The sequence below is a fragment of the Morone saxatilis genome, unplaced genomic scaffold (genome assembly GCF_004916995.1).
Source record: "Morone saxatilis isolate NCDOM2014 unplaced genomic scaffold, NCSU_SB_2.0 Contig7, whole genome shotgun sequence".
Taxonomy (NCBI): Eukaryota; Metazoa; Chordata; class Actinopteri; family Moronidae; genus Morone; species Morone saxatilis.
This window is the reverse complement of record NW_023340246.1, coordinates 9,536,461-9,549,686: the sequence shown is the minus strand read 5'-3', so window position 1 is coordinate 9,549,686 and position 13,226 is coordinate 9,536,461. Positions and strand designations below refer to the sequence as shown.

Here is a 13,226-nt window from a genome sequence, read left to right as displayed (position 1 = left end):
CATTATAGATGACTTATCCTAATTAGGTCATTTATTCTAGCTTTTTACAATTACAGTCAGGTTTCAACTGTTTGGATTTTTTTATAGTGGGGCCATACTCTTGTAGACATTTAGATCATACATGTTGCCTGTAACTGATCAATCCAAGCCATTTTCCAATTTAACCTTACAGGAAAACAAACTGACAATGCTCATCAAGGTCTTTTTGCAAATGTGTTAATGAATGAATGAAGTAATCAATGAATGAACATATAAACAAGTGGCCAGAAAAACATCCATTGTATTTAAAATTAGATCACTGATCAGTTTTTCGTAACTACCAATCACTAGCACTGTTAAGCTGCATTTGTGTTGTTCATACTTTTTAGAAAGGTAACACAGTAACATTAGCATTCTAACACGCTAACATTTAGCATGTAACATTTGGCATAGAATATGAAAATCATTTATTTAAACAATAAATAGGCTTTTATCTTTCTTATTCTCCTTAAATCTCATTTTTATGTTTGGAATCTCTAAAATTAAAGCCCCTACACAGCCGTGCTCCACTCCCATGCATATTTTTGCAAATTCTTTCTGATTAGGTCAACCGACCATGGTGCTGTTATAACTAAGATGTGAGAAGTTCCCAGTCCTATTGGTTTGTTGAATTTGGTGAACATATACCTCAGCTCATCTTCACACCGAGCATAAGTCTGTCAGAACAACTGATCACACCGGATGTGGGTGTGCAGGGTCTTTAACTATTTGGTCATTTATTTAATCAAACCAGACCCCTCCTCATGAAAGCTAGATGTGCATGTTGTGCAGATGACTTGTGTAGAATCAAGCTCAAGCACTGCTCTCTGACCAACCAACATTGCATCTCAAGATCCACAAAATAATCTTAAAAACTTGCAAAGTGCAAACATGTTTTATTAGCACAGTATAAATACAGTGTAATTAAGATACATTATTTTACAAAACCTGAGCTCAAGGTAAAACAAAGAAAAGTAATGTATGTATGTTTTATATGTCTTTTCCAAGCTTGTAAGTCTCATAGCACTTTATGAATCAAGTGCAAAGTGATAAAATCTGTAACCCAGGAGCTCTGTGACTGTATTACTGAATTATGTACAACTATACAGAATCAGTTTCTGATATTACATTCCTTTGTGGGTGAAATGGTATTTCAAAATTGTAGGCCTAATGCTTATTATAGTACTATTGTGTTGTGTTGGTCTACTTCCATATACATTACATTGCTACAGAATGTATGAAAAAACAACTAGGTAAATAACCTGTGTATATCAGAGAAACTGGCTTGGTGTTAATGGCATTTCACCAGGTGAAAATAATCAAGAAAGGTCCCCAACTTGATGCGGAAGGGCAGTGGTCCCATTGCTACTGGGGTTATCTTTTCCTTTCATGAAGAAGGTTAGCAGCTCCCCTTTCCCTTTGACAAATATTGGCCCTCTCCGGATAAAGCGGAAGCCATACTCCTTCAGGATGTCATAGCAGTCCTCCACCACCTGAGGGCAGAGCAGGAGATTCACAAAATCAGAAGTTGAAAATGAACATGACATTAAAAAAAGGCCTAACAGGAGACATTCAAACTTGCTGTATGTGTGCTTTTGTGTTTGCACTACCTGGATGTTTCCCATCACTCCAGTGGACTCCATTCTGCTGGCTACATTGACTGTGTTGCCCCAGATATCATAATGAGGTTTACGAGCTCCAATGACTCCTGCCAAAACCCCCCCCTTATTCAGACCTGATAGGGAATTAACATGGAAACATGAGCATACACACACTTGCAAATGTACACACAGACGGGCTTACACACATACACTAACCGATTCGGAGCATGAAGTTGTTGAAGGACTGTTTGTTGAGGTTGTTGAGGGTTACTTTCATAGCCAAGGCAAAGTCTGCCAGGGCAGATAGGTGCTGCCAGCGCTCAGTCAGTGACTGGTCCTCTGGCTGTGGAATAAGAGCACAACCAGTTTAGAGAAAATGGATAACAGATATACATGTAACAAGGTAAACAGTAAACATATAGGCTTTTAAAGTAACAACCTTGCGGTTGCTGTATTCGTTCGTGTTGCTCTCTGGAGTGAGTCCTGAGGCAGCCATGTAGGTGCTTCCGATTGTTTTGATCTTGGTGATGCAGCGGAACTCATCCCAGTCTAGTAACTGGCAGAGAAAGTGTACATTAGTTAGTCAAGGGGAGGCCTAGGCATTTAAAATGTCTGTTCACACACTGATGACACATACACATACAACAAACTGTTCAGACTCACGCTGTCAAAGTCTGAGATTATCTCATTGAGAATCCTGAGACACTCAAGGCCTCCGTTGTTGATGCTCTCTTCAGTGTAGAAATCAGAAAAGTTGGGGATGGAAGCAAACATCACACCTATTTCATTGTAAGACTGGCTGTACAGCTCCTATAAATGACAAGCAGCATGATGTTAGATTGCTTGGATTTTGTATTTCTATGTTTTTCTTTGACACAAAACAATTGTTATCACTGATTATGAGAATTCACCAGAGAAAAGCTCTAATATGTAATAATTTAATCGACCACAGGATGGCGCTGATACACAATAAACTGCATTGCGATGAGCGTTACATACAGTGCCTTCATTACTTCAATGAGGCAAGTAACAAAGCTATATTAAGTTGCTTAATTGTGTTGTTTGACATTCCTTCTCCTCATTCCTGACATCCATCACTCATGATACTTTAACATGGCCCAGGATCATATATACCTCATCTCTCTTCTTAGTGCCTAGGAAGTGTTTGGCCACATGCTCCGGCAGCATGTTGGTGACCAGTGCTTCGTTCCAGCGCCTCATCTCAAACACCCTCTCCTTCTGGTCGTGCACACCGATCTTCCACAGAAATAGTTTCCTGGACTGACGCTCCAACTACACACCACAGTAGGAATGACAGTTAAGATGAAATGAGTAGGTTATTTTGAGGAAAAAACACCATAGTGATAATTGCTTTGCCCAAGCACAGGATGCTTTCTTCATTAGGCGCTGACTTTCATGTGATTTTTTCATGCGGCAGACAGGCTGGTGGTCAGCAAAGTGTGATACAATGTGGGTTTACAAGAGAAAGTGACTCACATGGCGGGCAAAGAAGTAGAACCCAATCATCATGACAATAATCATCATGGTCATGAGGTACTTGGATGGCACTATGGATGTTCTGGAAAAACAAAGACAGTGGCAGAATAATAATAATACTTCCATCACTTTGTGTGAACTCACAACTGTATTTGTAAACCACTAAAGATAGCAGAATCTTTATCTTTCTGGCTTATCACAATTTATTTATGTATTTTCAATACGGCTGCATACAAATGTCCATTATTCAGACTGTTCATTGATCTGTTTTACCCATTCCTCACCTGTATGAGGCAAACTGTATAAAATCGTACAGGTCATATATGTCCCGCCAGCTGTAGATATTAACTGCTCCAGTTGCTGTGACGACCAGCACCATGAGGCCCAGTTTAATCAGGTGGCTGACCTGTACTAACATGGTGGTGGCGATGAGTGACATCACAGCCATGTAGCTGTAGTGCTTTGGATTCTCTGCACAGCCTCGGTCACCAAGTGACTCCAGCATGGGGCCCAAGGTGCTGTTGAAGACTCGAAAGGACGGTGGGACACAGCTCAGCTGCAACAACAGAGATGAACTGCATTAGTACATTTAATAAAAAATCAATAATTTCATATGTAGCAGAGTATTCATGGTTAGGACATGATTAGAGACTTAACATGGAGTTCAAATCATTGACATTCAATAATGAATTCATTCAACAAATACATGTATTAATTTCATGAAATGAATGTACATACAACACATTTAGAACATAATTTCTGCTGCACTTAAAGCTGTACATGTACATTAGGTGCATACAGTTGTGTCATATTGGTTATTGTTCAGCTACATTCAATATACTATAAAAATAGAAATTAAATATATAAATAAAACATATTCACTTCTTTTTTTTCCAGTGTGACTGTCACCTCCACATGACAGCTAAGACAGAAAAAAAATGAATGTTCACTTTAGCGTCCTATATTCCTGTCAGAACTTGAAGTCAGCAGTGTGTGTAACAGGCTGCTCCTGTGGGGCCGTGACAAATGAGCCAGCAGGCAGCAAGACAGACAACTAATGGACCCCACAGGGAACATGTAGTCAGACACATAAAAGGCTGTTTGATGAGGACAAAGTGGAAAGGCGCACACATACACAGGTTGGCAACGTTTGATTACCTTGATTTTTCAGGTATCTAATTCAATGGATTAGCATCAAGTTATTTGATGAATAAATGGTTTCTGGACTGAATTCCCAGGGGAGCTTCTATATCACAATGTATTTTGCTTTTGTGTTATTTAAATCCTGTATACTGTGTAATATATTAGTGTCTTGCAGTCGTACCATGTCAGCAATCACAGCCATGGTAAGAACAAATATGGCCGCCATGGCCCATGTGTTTCTGGCCCACCGTGTGCGATCGATCCACATTGAGAAAGACACCAACCTCTTGGAGAACATCTGTAAGAAAGAAAACATCAATGTCATTATCCAAAAAAGAGAGTATATTTTTTACATCATGTCTCTACTAATGTTCCATCAGTCTCGTGTCACTAATTTAATCAGAAGTGGTTTAAAATAAAGATTTTGAGCCAAAAAGTTAGCAAAGCACTGATTGCTCAATACATTTCTGTCTCCCATCACCACAACCATGGATACTGATTTTGTTTTTTCTCACCCTGGGGAAGATGGCAGCCAGGGAGCACACTGTGAGGATAAGCAACAATACCTCTCCTATTGCAAGAGTCACATAGTTCACAGCCATCCTAGAACAAAAACACAGTATCAGTCATTTTTTTGTTTACGTTTTTTACGGCACAATTGGTCCGTATATGAATTCACAGAATGTCCACGGAGCATTTTAAAGCCTGGTAGCATTTGGTTTTTTGTCTATTAAATGCTTTTTATAAGATGTACATCTTATGAGACAAAATATTAACTCACAGTGGGTCTATGAACACCTCCATTGCTGTAATGAAGAAGAGCACTATGATGCAGCAGCAAAAGGCTGCGCCGCTTCGTTTTTCCTTTTCTGAGGAGTAGTGCTCCTCCAACTTCCCGTCCACAAAACGCAATGAGACAGGGTTGATCTGATTATCCTTCATTCTGTGAGGAAGATGGAGAGATATGGCAAAAGGAATACAGGTGGACAATGCAATCACTTTCATCCAGTTTTTGGTTATCTCAGCTACAGTCTTATTTGCAAAATCGGCCTTAAAGTTTCATGTTATCCCTCTAACTCTGTAATCATCATCCTTGCTTTTCGTCTCATTTTCTTACATTTGCTGAGATTCTCTGTCCAGCAGTTCCTGCTGCAGTCGTCTGTTGATCACTTGTTCCTCAACCGCCTTACTCCTCTAAAGGTTGTCAGCAAGAGAGTTCGGACAGGTAAGATTATTAATAACACTTTTTTTAAGAATGTCCATTAAAGAATCATTTAATGGTACTGGGGATGTGTGTTTTCAATGCATGGGTATCAATATGATATTTACTTACTTAAGTCATTGAATAATTACATTTAATAAACATAATTCACCTCCTGTTTAGACTCTCTGGGCGTGGGTTGGGGCGAGGCTGTGTTCCCATTAGTTGCTGTAGTGTTGATCAACTGGTTTGAATTTCTGTTGGACAATGTGCCTGGTTTCTGAAGAAGGGAAACAGGAAAAACATATGTTAATGCTGTTAATGTGCAGAGTTTGACACTACAAGGATGTTTTCACATTCATCTGCTGATAGTAGGAAGTTTCTCTGCTCATTGAAAATCCAATTTTAAGGGGCGGGGCCTACTAGCATGATTTGTGACATCACAAGTTTGGAAGTCAACCCTGGATCAGTATGCAATTAAGTGGGATGTAGAAACCTGAAGCAACCAGTGCACATACACTGAGAATATACTTTACAGTGAAATAGGAGATTCATATTCATAGATTCAGGATTTTTTAATGGGGTATAAGGAGTAAATCTATTTAAGGCTTTAAAAATAAACTTTTTTGCAGAGTAAAACATATCAGGCCCACATTATTGTTCCACTCACATTTCCGCTGAGCCCATTTGCCACCTGTTTAGACACTAGAACCAAGTAAGTGTCAATGCCTTTCTCCAGCAGGTACTCGCACCTATCTCCACCTTCCCCCGGCTCCAGTTCAAATTCTCCATGCAGACAGTCCTTGGTGGTCTGGGAAATATGCACTCTCCTGTGTAGTACACAAACCTTTAAAAAAAATGCACAGCAGAAGTATTGATAAAGTAAATAAAGTATTGCTCACTTACCCAGGAATACCTCCAGACTCCATCTTATTGGCTACAGTGACATCTGTGGACCAAACGTCAAACTGCCACCTCTTCTGGCCGAGCACTCCTCCCAGAACGGTGCCTGTGTGAACACCCACACGCATGTCCACTCCAGTTTTAGTTTTCTCTCGTACGTACCTGGAGCAAGAGGGAAAGCAGAGGATGTCTGCTCTGATTCTGTGATTCTTGTGATTAGCCTGCATTGTCCTTACTACAATTTCAAGATTTGGGCCCACCGTCCTCCTCTGTCTTGCTTCTTCCTTTCATTCATACTTTTTTCTTGTGTAAAATTATATCTTATATATACATCTTTTTTTTATGATTCCTTGTTGTCTTATACACAAGATATGCAAATAAATTGATACCATCTCTACATTGTCACTGGCCTTTGTTTTGTCTCTGTGCTTTTCTTTGGGTATATAAGTTATTTTTATGTCTTTTGTATAAAAATGTGAATTTAAAATCACTACTTACGAGATGGCTTCTACCATTGCTAGACCCATCATTATGGAGCAGGCGGCGTGGTCCTCTCTGAAGTCAGGAAGACCACAGATGCAATAGTAACAGTCACCGAGGATCTTAATCCTTAATTGGTGATGATCCTGCAAGATGAGGCCAGAGCAGGAGAAGTTGCATATTTAAATAAAGTGTAGCAAAGCAAAATTTAGAATAAAAAAAAACATGGAAAATTACATATAAGCTATATCAAACATTAGCAGTGTTCCTACCAACAATATATTATACTATACATTGTTTGAGCCACTTGATAGAAGAAGAGACATACAAGAACAGACACTCACGTCTGCCAGTTTATCGAAGCGGGCAAACAGTTCATTAAGCAGCTTTACGAGCTCCTGGGCACTACAGGCTGAGGACAGCTGGGTGAATCCCACTATGTCAGCAAACAGGATACTGGAACACAAGTGCAGAGGTTGCAATGTAGCATTTAACAAGCTGTAAAAACCTTCACCAACAACAATGACAACAACATCACAACCGGTGGAGCTTTGAAATCTCCCCCCAAAAAGCTGATTTTGTGAGCCTGACCTGACGTTTTCATGGCGGTACATGTACATTGTGTTGAACTGCTGATGCTGCTGGACCTCTTGCTGATTGGCCTGGTTCTTCATTCCCTGCAGCATCTCATCAGCGATATGTTTGGGAAGAATGGACAGTAATAGTTCCTCCTACATGGAGACACAAAGTGAGTTTTGTCACGTTCAGTAATGACAAAATAATGAGTTATCCATATGTGAACGTGTGTGTGTGAATAGCATGACTGAGGCAGTAAACAGATCCTAGCAGCCCTCAAGAGATGCTGTCAACGGGTCAGATGTGTTATGGTTGGCTGGTTTTAGTTGTCTTCTCGCAAACCTTTGGGAATTCTACATACACTTTTTGTTTTTTATCTGTTTCTGTTTCTCCATCTCCATCTTCATATCAACACTATCCACCATCTTTTCCACCCCTTTCTAAGCTCACAGGTCTGCTTTCTTTTTCCCCTACAAATTGCCACAGTCAGAATCGTGGAAAGGACAAGAAAGTGCATCAAAAGAAGAATTAAATCAATCAGAGCATGGCTGGAGACAGTTTAGGTTACATTATCTTTTACTTCAATACAGTTATGAATTAGAATCAACCTTCAAATACCAGCACCCTCGTGACATGAGAAGAAATACATAATAGCATAAAATGGCTTTGAGGGGACGTATCATTGCCGTTCTATGTATTTATGTGTCACTCCTTCACTCTTTGGACAGACAAATGATAGTCTCCCTCTCTGGTAAATTAGGACAATTAACTTACAAGCAAAATGGACCAGGAACAACATTCACATTATAGACAATATATATTAATATAAGTAAGTATAGTAATATAATACTAGAGGAGATAAAGTGGGAATAAGGAATAAGGATATAAGCAATAAAGGTCCTAATTAAATACAATAAAAATAGTTAAAACTTCATATCCTTTCACACCTTTGGTAATGGCTCTGTTGGTTGTTGGCGAGCTTAATCTGACTGTATGTATGATGCCAGGTCCCTGACGGTGGCTCCACTGGTGTTAACAACAAGTCTCTCTAATCAACCTATTAGCCTTGAGTTGTGCAAAACACACCATAATTAGGCAGCACAGGGTGTTCTATCTCACAGGTGTATTTGTGTGTTTGTGTATGTGTGTGTTTGCCCCAAATAAGAAAATGTATTATCTCATTAAGAAAAGGTTACCTGTGATTATGTGTGTGCATGTTTGTGTGCTCCACTTGCCTGCTGGGTGCTCTGCTCCTCCAGTGTGAGTTTGACCTCTAGGGATTGACGAGCCTCCAAAAAAGCTGTCCTGTACTTCCTGTCCGCCATGTAGTACGACATCACCCCCACAGCGGCCGCGCACAGGTACAGCATCACGTTGGCTAAGAGCTGAAGAGAGCGAGAGAGGTTGTGTGTTTGGAACCATAATCTGTAATTCTCAGTTCATGTACAGAGATCAGTCAACATGTGGAGCCATGTTGTTAATCCTTGAAAGTCTCGATGAAAGTCGATTTTTCATACAAATGTTTGTATTTATTTATTTGGGCATTGTAGGTTCTAGATTAACCAATTCAGAGGCTCTATGTGGTATTTCTTGTCTGGAATTTTACAGAGAAAAAAAAAATTATTCTGATAGGCTGCCTTTCAAAAGAAAAGGTATTTTAGGAGTTTAAATTCTCTGTTATAATTATCAGTAATTGGGGCGGCTGTTGCTCAGGTGGTAGATGGGGTTTTCTAGTATTTTGAGGGTCACTTGTTTCCTGGCTCTCTCAGTCCAGTTGAAGTGTCCTTGGGTAATATACTGAACCCCAAATTGCTCCACATGGATGTGCCATTGGTGTGTTAGTGTGTGTGTCAAGAGCATAGTATCATCATGAGTGCTTTGGATAAGAAGTGATGTATTTCTCCTGATGAGCAGCTGTCACCTTGCTTGGTAGCCTCTGTGATCACTGTGTGTGAATGGGTGAATGTGACAAGTGATGAAAAGCTCTTTGAGTGGTCAGTAGACCAAAAAAGAAGTACAATGATCATATACCATCTATAATTTACATCCTTGAGATGGGTCATAGAAAGAGTGGAAAAGTTAAACAAATAAACACAAAATAAGTAACAAACAAGTAACACCAACATTGCTCCATGAAAAGGTTATATTTTCTGTCTCCATTTCTCATTTTACTCTCATTTGACTTTTTTGGGGGGGCATCAGGGTCACATGCCACAAAAAACACGACCCAACTCCATCCATCGCTCTCCACCTGCCACCTGTGACACCTCGGGGCTTCTTTTACCGTCTAAGTTTCAGGGGGCTCTGTCATGCATAACTTTACTGAGGGCCATATTTACCTGCCTCGCCAGCATGGGCCCCTGCAGGTTATCCTCAAACTTTTTCGCCACAGTCACCCCCAGTACAAGGGTGTGTATCCCACAGGAGAGGGCCGTGAGCAGGAGCAGCGGCACCAGGTTCAGTGGGAGTGTCAGAAAGCTGGAGAAACTGAAGAAGGCCTGCCAGCCCACGGAGTCGCTGGCCTGCGGGAAACGCTCGTAGTTCAAACAGATGTAACATAAAACGTGAACGGCGATCATTAACCACAGCACGTACGGTACAGCTCCGCGTGAGACTGGCGACGCCGGGAGCTTCTGCAGCCAGCACAGCACGTAGAGCGCAACGTCCGCAGCCAGCCCCACGGCTGCGACCACCACCATCGCCAGCTTGTCCTCGGTGTACACCACCGCGCACATGATGATGATGAAGCTGTTGAAAAGAGCAGCAAACATCGCCAACACGAGCAGGTTATCTTGTCTCTGTCTGCGGAAGTAGTTCTGGTAAAGATTCTCCAGCGAATTGGGCGTAAAGGTGAGGCGCACGGCGCGCGGCAGGAAGCGGCGGCGGNNACGGTGACCTCCCGAGTCCGAGCCGCTCCAGTGCTGGAGTCACTGGGAACCTGCACCGAGTACTCGACCGAGTACTCTGCAGACTGCTCCGTGTCTGTCGTGTGGACCCGGTTCAGAGACATGTTATTTTACTGTAGGTTAATCCTCTCGGCTCATGGAGTAATACTGTCGTGCAACATTATTCCTGAAGCGCACAGAATGCCAGAATCCACGGTGAACTTGTGATGCGCTCCATCTTTGTGCTACTTTTGGAGACAACTGTCAAACTTTCAACTTTGTGCAAAAATCCATCCATCTCAATCAAAACAAAAAAAACATCATCGTCAGTGCAGAGAATAATTCCCTCTCAGGCTGTTAAGTTTCAATGACTCCTCTACAGACTATATCCACAGTGAAACCTCGCTTACTTTTGGAAATGATTACCACGTTTCTCCACTTTACGGTGCCATTAAATTCCTTTAAAGGTATATTAGATTCTCAGAGCTTCTCACAGTCTTGGAGCCGGCTGTTTCAGTGGAACTTCTTGCAACCTCTTCTTCCTTGCTGCTGAAGTCCTGCGTACTGCCATGATAGACCGACACAGCCCTGAGCAACAGGTGGATATCCATTTGCATGCAACATAGAATCTTTTCAGAGAGGGCAACTTAAGTACATATAGGCAGACATACCAAGCCTTTTGATGTATAAATCCATATTTCTCTATAATGCACAGCAGACTCTATCCTAAGATGCTCTTCAGTCTTCTGATATTATTTTTTGCTTTTCTCTCCTCCCACCCCCACCCCCTCCTCTTCTCCTGTTTCTGAACAGCAAGTCATCTGTTACTGTTGCTAAGATGAAACCAAAGTAACTGCCAGCTTGCAGTCATGTCTTGGGAAATGTGGCACTGATGGTGTGAAGAGGTGAGGTAAAGAGATCATTAAAGCTGACTGTTTATTTGATCCTCCAGTAGCGCTTTACAGTTATCAGTCGAATAAATACACAAACACAGGCTTTGTTCAAATGTGTCATTCATTTTATTCAACACTGGAAGCCACAATAAAACATGTTTATGACACAACTGTCATTTTTGATCATTGGCATTATCCATGTCGACTTGCACACATGTCCCTTTAATGTCGGTGACCCCTAACCTCAGGGGTCAATCAGTCTCTGTGTGCGCTTGTTGTTGGTGGTGATTTTCCTATCATGCCGCTAAGAGCACTTCCCAAAGCCAACACTATAGCCACCAGAACTCCCACAGTCCCCAGTCTCCCCAGAGCTGCGGTACCCAACGCTGCAGCCCCAAGTGCCCCGGCTCCGATAGGTGCTGCTGCTGCGGTGACCGTCTCCATGCCGATTCCTATAATTAGCTGTGGCCCCGTGAGAAGGCCCCTTTGTAGATTCACTTGAGTGTGGAATGGGCTCTTTGGTGCACCCAGAACAAATGCCCCTACTGCAACAAGGGTGATTGTCAGAAGTTCTGATGTTGTTAGCAGAGTTGTTTTCAGCACCACACCTCGCATTGCCAGAATTGCACCACCAGCAACTGAACCTAAAACGGTAAAAGCAGAATTTCGAGTCCCGAACACCTGTTTTGCTGCAACACTTGCAGCTCCAAGTGACACTCCTGCAGCTGTAGCGGTTCCTAATGTTCCCCCCATGCTGCTTCGGGCCCCAAGAGAAGAGCTGAATTGCAGAATGGCTCTCAGGGCGACTGATGATATTATAGCAGCTCCCACAGCAACCTTTCCAGCAGCCTCTGGCCCCAGCCCGACCGTGGCCACTGTTCCCAGGCCAGCTCCTAGCAGCCCTGCGGACAGAAATGCCACCCAGAGGACCGACTGCAGCATCAAAACTACCTCTGCTTCAGACCCTTCTCCTGCTTCACGTGCCCCTAAACCTACTGAAAATCCCATTATCCCCACAAAAACAGAGTAGAAGAATATCCTCTCTAAAAGTTGGCACCCGGTTTTAGATTTTGGTCTTTGTGTTATCCTCTCTTTCAGAGCCTTCCGAAGGGCACAAAGCAGGGAAATGGTCAATCCTAAAATAAAGAGTCCAACTACGGCACCCATTCTCCCATATACGACACTGAGGTAGAGGGTGGTGAAGATGATTAACAGAGCTGTGGTCATGTCGTTAATATTGGAGTATGAGTAGACTGTAAGGACCAGAATGCCCTGGGCTACAATACAGATCCACGGTGGAAGGACGCCAACTAATACTCCAGTAGTGACAGCACCTACAACAACAAAGGCTCCTGCCGTGACCTCCACTAACCACGGCAGCCTCACTCCAACTTTGTTCGACAGCTTCATCACCATGGCAGCGAGGAGGAACCCACTTCCCAGGGAAATGAGCACTGAGGTGAACACGAGGCACGCTGACACGACCCCGACACCGGTGGAACCGGCCCGTCCAGCAGCCAGAGTCGCAGCACTCAGCAGGATACTGTCTTCAGTCAGTGTGGGCTCAACTGCAAATAATGCAGCTTCTCCAAAAGCAAAACCCGCTGCTGCACTCCGTAGCATTGTTTTCACCGCACCGGAAACACCTGGAAGGGGGGGACAACGATTTAAGTACGGGAAAATGTTTTCTACTATTCACCACAGGTTAAAATTAGGTAAATGTACTTAAATTCTGCACTTAAAGTGTCACTTACTCCTAATTGGGAATACTGTTCCGATTCATGGTCTGCGTTTAGATGCCTAAGACCTGTGTTACTTTGGCATGTAGTTTTAAATATGTGGGCTTTACGCAGACTGGGGAAGTGTAACAAAAAATAGTACTGAATGTCATTTGAGGAAGTGTAGGACAGGAAGTGATCTGCAGTAATTATTAATTTATTTTTGATGGATTTATTTGATTTATTCCTTTGCGCTTACTATTTAAACTAAATTTGTCACAGTTCAGTCAGCCAACTCAAGTTTGAAATGT

At 42.2% G+C, this 13,226-nt stretch overlaps 2 protein-coding genes across 2 annotated transcripts in view; both read right to left on the bottom strand.

The window, feature by feature from the left end:
• Positions 1-1,093: 1,093 nt before the first annotated feature.
• On the bottom strand, positions 1,094-10,897 carry LOC118340314 (adenylate cyclase type 3-like). Its single transcript, XM_035678208.1, is given in 21 exon segments — positions 1,094-1,511; positions 1,629-1,753; positions 1,836-1,962; positions 2,059-2,175; positions 2,283-2,429; positions 2,754-2,912; positions 3,117-3,198; positions 3,401-3,672; positions 4,441-4,557; positions 4,775-4,862; positions 5,041-5,202; positions 5,377-5,453; positions 5,633-5,740; positions 6,131-6,290; positions 6,367-6,525; positions 6,862-6,989; positions 7,188-7,299; positions 7,435-7,574; positions 8,655-8,804; positions 9,759-10,300; positions 10,303-10,897. Coding segments are annotated over 21 exon segments (3,273 nt in total). The 5' UTR covers positions 10,430-10,897; the 3' UTR covers positions 1,094-1,337.
• A 289-nt stretch (positions 10,898-11,186) lies between these two features.
• LOC118340313 overlaps positions 11,187-13,226 on the bottom strand; it is a 4,244-nt gene continuing 2,204 nt past the window's right edge. Inside the window, exon 2 of the mRNA XM_035678207.1 lies at positions 11,187-12,843. Within this exon, the coding sequence (XP_035534100.1) occupies positions 11,453-12,843 (1,391 nt within the window). The 3' untranslated portion in view covers positions 11,187-11,452. The remainder of the gene's footprint in view (positions 12,844-13,226) is intronic.